The 15,158-nt window shown below is 43.7% G+C and overlaps 1 protein-coding gene across 1 annotated transcript in view; it reads left to right on the forward strand.

The window, feature by feature from the left end:
• Window positions 1-167: 167 nt before the first annotated feature.
• Window positions 168-15,158, forward strand: part of srcin1b (SRC kinase signaling inhibitor 1b) — a 30,730-nt gene continuing 15,739 nt past the window's right edge. Inside the window, exons 1-2 of the mRNA XM_067245094.1 lie at window positions 168-446; window positions 4,725-4,751. Coding sequence (XP_067101195.1) covers window positions 168-446; window positions 4,725-4,751 — 306 coding nt within the window. The remainder of the gene's footprint in view (window positions 447-4,724; window positions 4,752-15,158) is intronic.

Consider the following 15,158-nt stretch of genomic DNA (forward strand, 5'->3'; position numbering starts at 1 on the left):
TGACCTTCAGAATGCAATTGTATTAAGCCTTCACAGCTTCAATTAGACAATGTTCATTGGCATTTGTCTGATAGTTCATCCATCGTTTAATAACAGCATCCTCTGTAACCTGACCCAAGCCCCCTCACCTTTGACCTTTTCTAGGTCGGGACAAGAGAAAGGGTCACATGATCTCCGCTGGCGATGCAGAGTTTCCGCGGGATTACCACACCCTGGGTGGCGGGGGAACTGCCCGTCGCTTCCCCGAAAGCAACAACGGAGGGCTGGCTTCATCCCTGGACCGCCGGCACACTTCCATCGCCACCAAAAGCCTGGAGGCCCTCACAAACATTCACAAGGCCGACATAGAGCGCCAACGAGACGCCTTCATGGATCTCCAGAAAAACAAATACCCCAACAGCCCCAGCAACATGTCCCAGGGGTCGGCACCTTGTGGCCGCCAACAGGTAATGGGGTTTTTGCCGCATGCAGAAATGTACAAGCCCTTGCTTGCTCTTGGAAGTCGTCTCTCCGTAGTGGTTGTATTAAACAAGACTTGAAACTCCAGGACATTTACACACTGTTGCCGATGTAGTCCTTCAGGCAGGTCAAACCATACTTAGCTTTTCTGGTCCGTGACCCAGTAACACAAGATGGTAGACGGGAGCCTGGAGAATGAGGACCATATAACTTGGTGATCAGTTGGCTGACTGTCAGCAACTGTCAAAAGAAAAGTGAGATGGAGAAGGGATCATAAGATGGACGGTGTTCGAGAGAAATATTCATCAACCACGTAGTCCCTCTGTTCACCTATCCATCAAACTAGAATCTTTTGACTTGATGGCTGCAACAGTAGGGGGGGATCAGTGCACCAGCCGAACTGTCACTGTGTAAACCGCTAATCCTAACTCTTCTCACCCCCCCCCCCCCCCCTGCATTTCCCCTTCTCTCTTTCCCTCCATTGCTCAAACCAATAACCTCCATGGGAATACTTCAATCCATCATAGAGCCACTCCGCTCCTCCCCCCCTCTCTTTGCTTTTCATTTGTTCTGTATTTACCTTAGTGACACACACCACCTATCTCTGCACAAAAGTGTGTAAGACATATAGAAAGAAGACCGAGAAAGAGAACCAGAGAAACAGGTGGAGTCCAGGGTTGCTACGGCAACCCTCATTTCCCTTATAAGGCGAATCAATGATATCATATGGCTGGCAATGCCTGGTGCTGGAGAGCGACTGGCAACAGCGGACAGAGAAAAGAGAGAGAGAGAGGAGGAGAGTAAGAGAGACTGAGGGAGGACGCTGTCTCTGCGTAGCGGGAGTAGACAGCGAGTGTGTGAGGAGCGATACGCTGCTAGGCGTTACTACGGCACCAGTGCGAGGGATTTAGCGGTCCTCCGGGCGCAGGAAAAAGACACGCCGTTGCAGTGAGAAAATGGAGAGGGGGGAGGAGGAAGAGGGAGGCTTGTGGAGTGAGGGGACGCGCCAGTCGGCCGGAGGGCTCGTTAAGTAGCAAAGGTATATATCTACCTATCCGTCCTTGTCATTCATTATTCCGCAGAGACGCTTTCAAATCTTTTGTGGGCTGGCGTTACTGTGAAGATAAATGTTGCTGCGTTAGGAATATACAGAGCACGGATGAGAGGAAGAGAGAGAGAAATGGAGAGAGAGAGTGCCATGGCTATATAACAAGCAGTGCTACCTGCTTGACGCCTACTTGTGTGTGCATGTGTGTGTGTGTGTGTGTGTGTGAGAGTGTGAACCCAATCAGGTGGTGTACATGTGTGTGCAGAGAGACCAGTGCAGGTGAGACATTAAGTGCACACCACTCGCCTTCTCTTATCTGTGTGTCAGTGTGTGTTTGCTGTTTGCATATGACAGTGTTTGTGTGTGGTTGGGTGTTGGGGTTGCCAGGTTTTGATGTCAGTGATTCAGGTGTCAGCCAGGTGTGGTTGTGATGCCGCAGTATCTGACAGAAGGGGAGGGGGCTATACCATGGTCATGTGTTTATGTGTCTGTATGTCTGTGTGTGAGGGTAGAGCATTAGGGAGGGAAAGGGAGTGAGAGAAGGAGAAAGAGGAGGGAGGGTATAGAGACAGCTACTTGGCATGCAGGTCAGACATTTCTCTCTCTCTTTCTCTCTCCTCTCACTCTCACACACACACGCAAACACATATTCTCTCTCCATCTGTCTTTATGTGTCTCTGTCACAATGCCTACGTGGACTGTGGGATTAGAGTCTGTGTGATATTGCTGGCCATTATCATTGAGTCATGGTGCATAGGGGACCAGTTCAATGTTGTATGGGGCACAATTTTATGTTGTGGAACACCTTCTTGTTAGGCACCCGTGAGGAAATGTAAGATACAGTATGATGCATCAACCCATGGTTGAGGAACATGCCAGATATACTGTAACTGTATGACGTCATGGTGTGTGTGTGTCGATGTGCGTACGCTAGAAACAATGCGTCTTCCAGCTTAGAATCTTTCAAAAGGAACTTGGTGCCAGTGTAGTGTGTATATGTAGGTAGGGTAGACATGGGAAGATATGAGTACATGATGATGATTACATGAGTATATGAAGAGGTAGTATGGACAGTAAACTAGTATAGGATAATGTAGTACAGTACAGAAGTATTGGACTTAATAACTACACCACTGCCTTGTACTGTGATAATGTACACCAAGGTCAACCAAGTCAGTCCTGGTCTTGAGCAGAAGGACAAGTCTTCTTTGCATCTAGGTGGCAGAGCGTGTCTGTGTGACACATGATCAGGTAGACACATGATCAGGAAGACTCGGACACAAGCCCGCAGGCCACACAAAAGCTCTGTATCTGGGTCAAAGCTGCCCACAGGCTTCAGTCGCTTTCATCCCCAAGTCTTCTCCTCCTGCCTCTTCTCCTGTCTATCCTCATCTAGCTTTCCTCCCGTCCAAATCCAAAGAGGGTGGCAGGCAACAGAGTATTTGCTGGTAGGATTTTAGGATTCCCCCATAGTGTAGGAACAATGTGTTAAGAATTCAGTTGCTTCCAGTAGCAGGTACTGTACAGTCTTGGTCTATTTGACTCAGTCTCAAGCATTTTTAGGTCCACTAATGTTCTGGGTCTGGGTCTTAGTCATCAGGGGTTATGTTCTGGGTCTCAAGCAATCCATTCTTGAATCCAAGTCTCTTTTTTCATTTTCTGAAAATAAGGAACTGTACATTATTTTCTTATCAGAAAATGTCTTCAATCCTCATATGTAAAGACCACTGTACTCTTCTATAACAGTGAGCTACCATTCTTGATGTTTTTTTATTTTTCACAAATCCATCAAATAGTCAAAATCCCATTGTAAATTTTAAATTTCTCATGAAATCTCCACTGTTTATGACATATGTGTTTGTGCTCACTGGATTCCTATACTCCCTACATCTGTCTTACCTGGTTCAATCTAAGGAATATTGTTCTATTTTAATTAAAAAACGAAACAGATAATTACGTTTTCTGTGTCTCTACAATACAGTGATTAGACCTATTGTACCATAATAGATAATGTTAGTTTAAGCTTAGGCCTCATATGTGATTTTAGTATAATATTTTTCTCATTGGGTTGTGTTGCTCGTATTGAATCTTCAGATGACTGACAAGTCCAATCTACCATACATAAATATTACTGCAGAGTAGGCAAGTGTTCTGCTTCGTGGTTTGGTCTCCACATAGGTTTTGTTTAGAGGGAGGAAGGGAAAATGATTCAGGGTGCCCCAGATTGGACCAGTTAAGGTGAGATGGATAGGGTTTACTCCAAGAGACCCAATGGAATATTATTTCTTGGTAGCCAAAATTGCTTGTGCTCCTGAAGGCATTCTTTCTGACGTTCCACACTATTTGATGTTTCGCACCTTTCTTGAATGAATAATTCACACACTGCAACACAGGCTTTCAACTCCACGAAACACACCATATTGCAGGAGCTAATTACCATTGTCCCCTACTGTTACAGTAGGAGTGTGGGGCACTCTTGAACCCCTCACCCACGCACAAACCTCGTATCGAAATCGATTCAATGAACCTTGCCCTTTTCAGAGGAGGCCATCCAAATTGCATTAGAAAGTCAAGCTCTGTAATCCACTCTGTTTATTTGCTTTAATCCGTTTCTGAACTGCAGCCAGCTAATTGTGGGAATGGTATGCATGGGGGTTTGATCAGAAGCTGGTGTATATCATTAGTGTGTGTGAAGTCACTGTAAACATTTGATTAATTGCTGAGAAGCAATTACAAGCAATTAAAAGGCTATTATGATGGCAATGAAGGACAACGGAAGCTAATCTGGCTATCATCACAATAATTAGGAACTCATTTTCCCATTGAATCCTGATGGAATAGGAAATATGACAAACATGTTTATATGTATGTGTATTTGATCAAATGGATCTTTCTTGAAGTGGAGCTGAATTTTCAGTAAATACCAAACTTGTTTGACCAGTTTCTCCAACAAACTTCCTGGGATTTGTCAAGCTTCATTAGTCACTCTTGTATTATCTCAGTTCCTGTGGGGAGACTGACAGAGAGGGCTTTCTCTCTCATTCTCTCCCGTTCTCCCTGTCCCCTGGTTCTCTCCATCTGTCTCTCTATCTCTGACTCACAGTTGTCAAGGAGAAAACAGTTGTCCAGCTTAAGGGTTGGGAACATGTCTAACACTAGTCCTTTTCTCTTCCTCTCTTTCACTCCCCCCCCCCCCACACCCCTCCTCCCTCCCTAGCAACAGCCAAACTACTGGAGCTTCAAGGTTAGTTCTAAGATTGTTTGTGTTTTAATGTGAATATGTTACTGTGTGGGGCAGCACTTTACTTTAAGGTTACATGAACTACCATGGCAATATACATTGTAGTTACATAAGAATGTGTGAACTTACACTTTTTTGCGGTTTAGCGGTACAGTAAGTTATTACATCAAGTTATTACCAAGTGAAACATGGTATGGGGGAGGTTGGGCTTTCCAGGCGTATGTGGATTTTAACATTTATCTTGTTTTGGTAACAACTTTCAACTAACACAACCTTCAACTACAGTATCGACCCCCCTTACCCCTCCCCCTACTGTGCCTTTGTACACTTTCATAATAACCTATACCTAAAAATACTTGATACCATTTAATTATATCACAAACCCTGTGTACTGACAATATATTTACTATTGGTGTACAATCTTACATATGCATTAGTCATCAAACTGAGCTCTATTTCCAAACGATGAGACCGAGCTAAAATGACAAAACATCACTAACTAAACATACTCATAGAAACAGAGAAAACACAGATGGTAGGTATTCTCTTCTATTCTTATCGCTAAGTCAGTAAACTTCACAATCGTAGCAGAACAAAATGTATTTCTGTTGGGTTACATGGGACAGTAGTAACCTCATGGCAAAGAGTTTCCTTGTGTGGCCTTGTTTATGATGAGAAATCGGCAACCTGTATGCTGTGTGCATGTGCATGTGGGTGTACTATATGTTTGTGTGCTAAGCTCATATGTGTCTGCAACAACATCAGTGTGTGTACCTTCAGGCGGGCGGGGTGGTGTGGGGTGAGGTGGGGTAGGGTGAGGTGAGGGTGGGTGGGGTGGGGTGGTGTGGGGTGAGGTGGGGTAGGGTGAGGTGAGGGTGCGTGGGATGGTGTGGGGTGAGGTGGGGTAGGGTGAGGTGAGGGTGGGTGGATGGGGTGTAGTGTGGGTGAGGTGGGGTAGGGTGAGGTGAGGGTGGGTGGGATGGTGTGGGGTGAGGTGGGGTAGGGTGAGGGTGGGTGGATGAGGTGTAGTGTGGGTGAGGTGGGGTAGAGTGAGGTGAGGGTGGGTGGGGTGGTGTGGGGTGAGGTGGGGTAGGGTGAGGTGAGGGTGGGTGGGGTGGTGTGGGGTGAGGTGGGGTAGGGTGAGGTGAGGGTGGGTGGGATGGTGTGGGGTGAGGTGGGGTAGGGTGAGGGTGGGTGGGATGGTGTGGGGTGAGGTGGGGTAGGGTGAGGTGAGGGTGGGTGGGATGGTGTGGGGTGAGGTGGGGTAGGGTGAGGTGAGGGTGGGTGGATGGGGTGTAGTGTGGGTGAGGTGGGGTAGGGTGAGGTGAGGGTGGGTGGGATGGTGTAGGGTGAGGTGGGGTAGGTTGAGGTGAGGGTCGGTGGGTGGGGTGTTGTGTGGGTGAGGTGGGGTAGGGTGATGTGAGGTGAGGGTGGGTGGATGGGGTGTAGTGTGGGTGAGGTAGGGGATGTCGGACTTGAGCTTCCAGGCGGTCGGTTACAGTCTTCCTCCTTGACACCTGTGAGGACACTGCAGTACACCATTAGCCGTGTCTCTCCTATCTCCTCTCCCGTGAGGCTGCTTCCCCAGTACTTTTACGCTCCCCTGGTGAGAGATCACTTTCAGGTGTGGTCCCTCATCAGGGGCAGCCAGCTGCAACCAGTTGAAACAACCGCTGTCTCGAGTGTGGCCCACTCGGCGCTGTCCAGTGCTGAATACCCGCGCTATACTATACCCAATAGGGTAACACTTTATAATAAGTCAACGCTTTTTGGCATTTACAAAGTGTTAACTAATAGTTAGTCAATTCTTTATAAAACATTTTGAAACATTAACAATACATTATTAAATAGTTAATAATCTTATTATTAAACACTATGTTGATCATTAATAAACACTGTTAAATATTATGGATTTTATTCATAATACAATTCATAAGGTGTTTGATAACTGCATTATCATACTTTATATACAGCTTGTTAATATAGTTGCAAACCAGTAGTTTAAAAGGTGTTAGTGGTACATGAACTGCTATAGAAAGCATTAGCAAATGGTGAACAAACCATTTACATTACCTTTACAAAGCATGAGTAAATAACTAACAACATATTTACTTATGTTTTTAATTAATGTACGCCAAGTCGAATACATTATGTACACTAATACTTAACAGATATCTTAACAACTATTTTATAAAGACTTACTAATGATGCAACTTCTGATTAGTAATGCAAGTTATAAAGCAAACTGTTAGTTAAGGCTTTTGCGTGACCTAATCTAAAGTGTGAACTATCTAAGCCTTATTAAACATTTATAAGTTATTTATTAAGGTATTCTTGTCCATTCTCGAACCTCACATTCACAAGGCTGAACATACGTTTCTCAAAAGGAAACAGACACAACACAATGTGATACACAAGATTACTATTTTATTAAAGTGATGACAGGCATGTGTCTTACTAACTAATTAGCTCTACTAACCGAGTGACAGCGGTCGATACGTTAAAACCTCAGTTTGATATTTCCCGGCATGACTGAACGGTCGAGGTCATTAAGTATATGCATTTTTAACTCTTTTCATTTAAAACATGTCGTTTTGTTCAGCTCTAGTCTTCTCACGGTGTGTTTCAGGTGTTACTAGCACCTACTGTAGCAACCAATCTGAAATATGAGCAACCAAACCTAGCAATCTGCCTAGCGCTTGTCGTTTATCTCTCTGTGTTCACACTTTTCTGCTCTTTTAGAAAGTTAAGAATTTCCTCGTCGCTGTTGATGTCTTCATTGTCATCTGGATCTCGCTCATTTTGAAGATGACATCAGCGGAGGGCAATAAGAATACGTATCAGCCGCGTATTCATAGTGTTTATAGACTATGAATACGCGGATGGCATGACTACCCATTAGCCAATCAGAACGCTCGTACTGTTGTTGCAATTGAACCAATATGCTGTTCTTATTGGTCCAGAAGACGTTCTCAAAAGAGTTGTTGATATGTTGCCTTGGAGATGTAGTGACGTCACCAGTACAAATGCAGCTGATTGCTCTGAAGATGGCGTCTGCTCCAGATTTGCCGTGTTTGATTTGGGATCTTCCCACGTATTGTTGTAGTATATAAGAAACCAAATGTTTACTCTTCGACAGGTCAGCAAACGCTTTGTCGCCTCAATTTGTTAAAACGATAAACAAATCTCTGCTTTCAAAGGCGTTTGCAGACCTGTCGAGGAGTAGCTAAACATTTGCAGTTTATTACAGCCATTTAAAAAAAAGTAAATATGTTGTTAGTTATTTACTCATGCTTTATAAATGTAATGTAAATGGTTTGTTCACCATTTGCTAATGATTTCTATACCAGCTCATGTACCATTAACACCTTTTAAACTACTGGTTTGCAAGTATATTAACAAGCTGTCTATAAAGTATGATAATGCAGTTATCAAACACCTTATGAATTGTATTATGAATAAAATACATATGTTTTAACAGTGTTTATTAATGATCAACATAGTGTTTAATAATAAGGTTATTAACTATTTAATAATGTATTGTTAATGTTTCAAAATGTTTTATAAAGGATTAACTAACTATTAGTTAACACTTTGTAAATGCCAAAAAGCGTTGACTTATTATAAAGTGTTACCCACAAGGGTAAATACATGGATTAACATCCAGAGACAATGGCCAAATAAACGATTACTGTAGTCCTTCCCCTAGACATAGACTTCCCTGTCATTCTCAGTAATTGTTTAGTTTGCATCCCGGAGTACCTGTGCAATTCTTATATCGTAGATCATTTCTACTGTACTGCCATTAAACTAAAGCCACAATCAATTTAGTCTTTGGAGCACCTATTGATACAGTGGGGACAGAGTGATCAAATAAAATAAATATTGCCTCATTGTACTGTATGCGCTGTAATACGTATGTTATTATTTACATTAATTGACAGGGTTTTTCACTCAATCAAAGCAGCCTCTATGCAATACAACCAATTAGGCCTTTTAGACATCCCTTTTCCCTGTCATGCATGACATGGTATGAAGCCGTCTTATGAACCTCCTAATGTATTCGACTGTGTTCTTTATCCTTTTCACAAGGAGGATAAATGTCTAAGCAGAACCATTGGACACTGGACTCCTGCTAAACAATATATCTTCAGCCCCCAGGAGGCATTACAGTAAATGCAAACACAAGCAGTTTTAATGCAGCACCTAGAAAATCCCTTTGCTTCCCAAAATGTCAGTCCCCACTGCCGATATGCATGATATGACAGAAACCTAGATGACAGCACATTCTGGCTTCTCTGGAGGGCCTTAAATATGTCTGTGCAGGTCATGCTAACATGAATAATTCCCTTTTGAGGGAGATCTGACTGGTGAGAGAGTGTTGCTGACCGAATAACTAAGTGTGTGTGTGTGTGTCTGTGTATGCATGTGTGAGATATATATAATCATGCATGAGAGAGAGGGGAGATACAGCGAGATAGAGCAATAAATGATTGCATATATTGATTTAGGTTTTTTGAACCAGAATAATAAATATATTCATCAAAAGCTGACTTAGCTGAAAAATATATATTTAATGGAAAGTGGCCTGTCTGCATACATGGCCAACAATATGTAAATCAATTGCACACTTTTCACATTCAACTTTTTGGTTTAGTGTATGAACAGCAATACAATTATCAACTCCTGTATTTGTAAAAAAAAAAAAAGAAAAAAAAATGTTAATCAAATTGTGAAAAGTATGGTATTAATGTAAAGTGACTTCAAAGAGGAAACGGATCCTACAGCCCTCATCTCCTCAGGGAAGCTATCCCAGGAACTTTAAAGGCAAAGGCCCAATCTCCCTTGGTTCTCATTTTAGACTTTGGAAAAGCCAAGAATTCTCAGCCTGATGATCTTAGGCTGTTCATCACCTCAGAAGGATGCTCTGTGATTGAGTCAAGGGCAAGGCAAGACCCTGTAGTGTCTTAAAAGCGATCAGTGAAATCGTCCAATCGAGTCAAAAACTTAGAGGTAAATAGTGTGAGGAAGCAGAAATTGGGGTCATACAGTACTCTGTGCTCCCATGTATGTGTTATGGCTTGAAGCTTTGTAGTGCAGACAGGAGTTGAAATTCTTAGTGCATTGCAATATTCCAGATACAACTCCAATAGTGTATTTCAATAGGCTGTTATTAACACCAAAACATTTCATTTATAATTGCCATATGGTGACCGAAATAGCAACACTGTAGTGTGTGTGTGTGTAGAAGCATGGCATCTATCACTTTCGTGCACTATAGAGACATTGTAGCTTCCTGTTATGTGGTCTCAAATACACATCTCTTGTCATTTACTGCATTCTCATTTGCATACGACGTCACACAACCCATTCCGATCCATTGCATAACTGGAGTTCCTTCAAATGCCAGTCCGTCGCCGTTATCTCGTTCCCCCGTCACACACTCGAGCTCTCTTGAATCCCCAGTCCGCTGCTGGCCTCGAGCTTCGACAGGATCGGTTATCGCTCCCTTTCCTCTCGGGGAGAGAGAGGCAGTCTGCTCTGCTCCTGTTCTGATGCAACAGAAATCCCTGCAGCAGTGCTCTTCCGTGCGTGTGCGCGTGTGCACGCGTGCGAGTTTGTGTGAACATGGGCGTGTTTGTGATGTCCTCTTACTGGTCCCCTTTGATGTTTCGTTGGCTCGCTTTCTCTCGAAACATACTAAGCTCTACACACACACACACACATACGCACACACACACGTTCATTAGCGTATTAAATATGGGCACATGCGCACAGTCAAGGGCGTGGAGGCTGTGCAGTGGGCAGACAAACCCATACAGCCTAGGAAGGCACCTTGTCAATCTAGCATGTACCTAGATTGCATGAGCGCCCCCCCCCCCCCCCCACACACAGATACACGCACGCACATACCACTCACACATATACACAAACCCCGATCCCGCTTTGTACATTTTCCTCCTAAAACGAGGGACTGACAGCCTGTTTAAACTGAGGCTCCGTGGGGTCCGGTTGGATTCAAACGCTAGCGGTGCCCGTGTTTGTGACAGACCCAGCCAGCGACTGAGAAAACAGAGGACTGCAGCTGCATAATTCACAAGCTTTTTAACAGCTCTGAGCTTGACTAATACAAATATGAATACCCCTTAGTCTAGATCACATGCTCAGGGTCTTGTATGTCTGTCAGGACTGGGAAAAATGTTCAGAGTATATTGTCTTCACTTCCCTCGCCACTGTTGAAGCCGAGACTGTGTCAACACACGTTCATACTGAAGAGCTTGGCCTACACCTAAAGACTCTTATTGAATGTTGATTCAGTATTCACATGCAGTTTTTTCCCCAGAAGGAGTTACACTGTATCTTTAACTCTGTGGTGCAACCAGGCAATTCTTAGATGTATACAAAGATCTTTTGGTTGAAGATTGACCAAAATCCTTATTTGAAAACCATTGTATGAATGGTGTTACAAGGAATGATTGATTTCACACAAAACGTGAACAATAGAATCCATAACATACATTGGTAGGAGGAGAAATTAAGAACATGTCATCTTAATGCACTGGATGGTAAATTACAACAGCCTCCAAAATTGTTGTCATTACATGTAATTGTGGTGCACTGGAGAAAATCATTACAATTATCCCATGCTCCGTCCCACAAAGTCATTGTCCTCGACACAGAGGTGAGGACTTCTTTTGTATCCTGCTGTCTCACTTATACTCTGCCTTGGAGACCGTTAGTTGATCTGATCTATCCAGTTGGCAGCCTATCATCTGCCAGAGTCCTGCTTAGCAACCACCGCTGCATCTGAGAGAGGGAGGGGCATGGAGGGGGGAGTGTGTGTGTGTGAGTGTGTGTGGGGGGGTGGGTGTGTGGGCGTTGGGAATGGAGGGCTTGTGAGCCCGCAGACAGGAATCTGGTGTGGGGGCTCACACGGGGGAAAGCCATTCTGACACACAATCAATTCAGTTTGTTAGAAAGTATCATCAATCTGCCGTAAGTACTAAAGGAAACAAAACAGGAATACACACTAAAATGACAAACTAAAATGACAAATTAAGATGATTTGACACCTTTCCAATTAAAGGCCTTCCTGATGCTGTCCAAGAAGGGCCTGTTTTACATTACAGGTGATTACTGAAGACACGTCAGTTTAATGTACCTTAGCAGCTACAACACAAATGACTTTATTATAGATAGTAGGGTACCTTGTTTTCAACAATATCTATAAATTGAGATTGAAAAGAACAAACTATAAAAAAACACATAAATTACACATCTTTAAATGTCTCAGTACCACTTGGGAAAGCATGAGAGAGCCCAAGAGAGAACGTCTGTGTCATACGAAAGGTCGCACACTCAAATCACATCCTAACCAGTTCGCTCTTTGCCATGGATATCCCAACAAGCAACTCAACCGTAAAGCATCATGCCATCTGCTGTTGTTATCCTTCGCTGTATGTCGTTGCTGCGTCAGGTGGGAAAACGCCATTCCCCGATTCGACTCGGAGAATAGCTGGAGTGTTTTCCTCTCCCTAAAAGGCTGCCTGCTGCCATGCACCCCCTTGCTGGCGACCTTATGCTCTGGCATGCAGCCAGAATCACTTATCTACACTTGGCGGGGATCTGCCAAGACAGTGAGGTTTTAGAGCAGCGATTAACAAGGAGGAACGCTGGTGAACAGAACAAAATCCAAGAAAACAAGAAGGGTCCTGACCAAATCAATCTTGTTTTTTTTACTTCACGTGCATCTTATAAAAGCCGAACCTCAATCCATGTTTGATCACACACTCTGTGTCTACTGTTGCTTACAAATAGGCAAATAGCTCGAAGGTATCCTCCTCCAGTTAACTGGAGCAATCGTTGGATTCCACCAGGAATACACTGCCTGTTGTACTGTGCATCACAGGATGTGAGTGTGTGCTAACTGAACCGGGTTGCACACATAGGTAGATGTAGGCAGGTGGGTGGGTAGAGAAGTGAGTAAACTGGAGAATTAACGTTCCCAGGCTGCTCTGCATTTAGTTGAGCTCAAACAGTACATGAAATGGTTTAAATAAATCCATTCAAACTGGAGATTGGGCATCTTGCCTCAGTTACAGAGCTCAGTGGAACGGTATTCCAGGACTGCGACATGGTATTGCCCATGAAATCTAGAAGGGGTGGGGTGGGGGGAGGTCACCCCGGAGAAGGTGCCGGCAGCACAGCTGGTCACAGCTGTCTCATCCGTCAAAATGTAAGTTCTGTTCATTGGTCAGAGGAACCTCACATGGTAAGGCTGACCTACCAGAGGTGGAGGTGATAGACTGAGGGAAAGACACATACATCGATATACACAGAGATGTAAGGGACTGTGACAACATGACTGATGTATGAAGTTCAGCAGTCTACTGACAGACAGAACCATATGTGGAGTTTCAGATGAGCGCTAGCTGTTTTCGATTGGAGAGAGTGTTGGAAAGTAATTTTGATCGATTGGATTGCATTTTCACCCAAACAGACAAACAGTAACACAGAAAGATGTTGGATGAAGAAGTAATTGATGTGAGTTTATTTTCTATTGGTTATCTCAAATATGCGATGGCTTCTTGAGAGTAAGTAATAGCGGCAAATTCTTAAATATCTATAGCCTTTGTTTTGATACATCAAGTATCATTATTTTGCCAGTAATGCTTTATTGTACTTACATACATTCGGCTTTCTAATATTTGCTTATGGCAGTAATCTTTGTGATCTACTGTAGATATAATTTCCTCCACACTTTACTTGTTTTATGTTTTGTTGCAGCAATAGGCCTTTTTGTCTTTTCGATACATCCTTTTTATAAAAGCTCTTGAGAGCATTGTGAAAATCACTGAACCAAGACAGGTGAGACAGCCGCAGTCATACACCGGAAGAATCCATAAAAACAAATTTAAAAAATAACACAGGTTTAAGTTACCGTGCATACAAGAGAGTTTTGATGTGGGCTGTAATCTTCCAGCTATTGCAAGACTGCAGTATCTAGGGTACCTGGCAATGTAAACATTCATATATTTTAATTAAGTCATTTTAACACCTTCAAAAATGTGATGGAAATAATTTACCTAAGTTGTCACCGAGCTGAAAGTTGTGAAAATAATTCATCAAGCTCTTGTAAAAGATCAAGCCAACACAGGCATTGGGAAAGTGTTATTGAAAAGGAGGGCTGTCTGGGGAAGGATGTGGGGGTGTTTATTGGGCAGTACCGCAGTGAAAATGTCATGGCAGTAATGTAGACACAGCAGGGATAATACTACTGCATACCGAGCCTAGCCAAGCTTGTCCTCTACTTCCCATGAGCACCTGGAGAGAGAAGCCCTGGCCTCTCCACAGCGGCTGTCTGCAGAGATGAGGACTAATTAAGGGAAGAGAGGGGAGCGAAAGTCGGGCCACCATGGAGATCTGGCTGCCTCCCCCACCCCTGCTCCCCTGGTCACAATCCATATGTTTCTGTGACCACCTTCGAACCAACCCTTCTCCTTTCCTCACTTTCTCTCTGAAACACATGGCAACGTGCCTCCAATTGTACACGCACACACACACAAACACACACACTGTAATACTAACAACCTCTCCTCCTGCATTATGCACAGACATACCTGTATCTAGACTGCGTACTCTTCCTCCACTCTCCGCCTCGTCATCCTCATATTTTAACAATGCATTTTGCGTCAATTACTGTTGTCAGGGCTAAGGTTTGATTCGGATAGGGGTTAGAAAAGGGGGAATAACCAGAATGCTCCATCTGCAAAATTGAGAACGTTCATTGAATCCAGTTTTCAACAGCAATGTCTCCCACATTTGGGAAACAAACAGTTCTCTACTTGGCTCCGAAGATCGGAGGTAGGTTTAATCATCTCCTTGATGCCCACACATCCTCTCCAACCAGTCCCTGTAAGGGTCAGTTTAGTCTTTTGTAATACCCTGCTCTGACAACGAACGCTAAACAGGCATTCTTTCAGTCCTGGATTCCGTCCCTCGTTCCAAACGAACCCTCCTTTCTTCCCTCTCTCTCTCCTGTTCTTTTATTTACACCTCCAATTCCCCTGCAAGCTCACTCTCCTCTTTTTGCAGCTGAATAGCCACAAACTTTTAATTCCCCGGAGCTGCAAACTTTTTCTACTCAGCAGCTTGATGCTTATCTGGAATAAGGCAGGAGGTGCGCCGTTTTGAACTTCCACACACACACCATAAATCCACACAAACGAGGGGCACTGCTCGCAAGCTGTCAGCTGCAAGCTGTTGCAGATGTGTGTGTATGCGTGCATGTGTTACACATGGTTGTGTGTGTATGTGTGTGTTTGCGGGAAACTGTATTACGGGGACATGCAAGTATTACACTGTATGCTTAAGGACATGCATGTAAGTGATGTCTGTGCATGTGTGTGT

This window comes from Osmerus mordax, chromosome 10 (genome assembly GCF_038355195.1).
Source record: "Osmerus mordax isolate fOsmMor3 chromosome 10, fOsmMor3.pri, whole genome shotgun sequence".
Classification (NCBI taxonomy): domain Eukaryota; kingdom Metazoa; phylum Chordata; class Actinopteri; order Osmeriformes; family Osmeridae; genus Osmerus; species Osmerus mordax.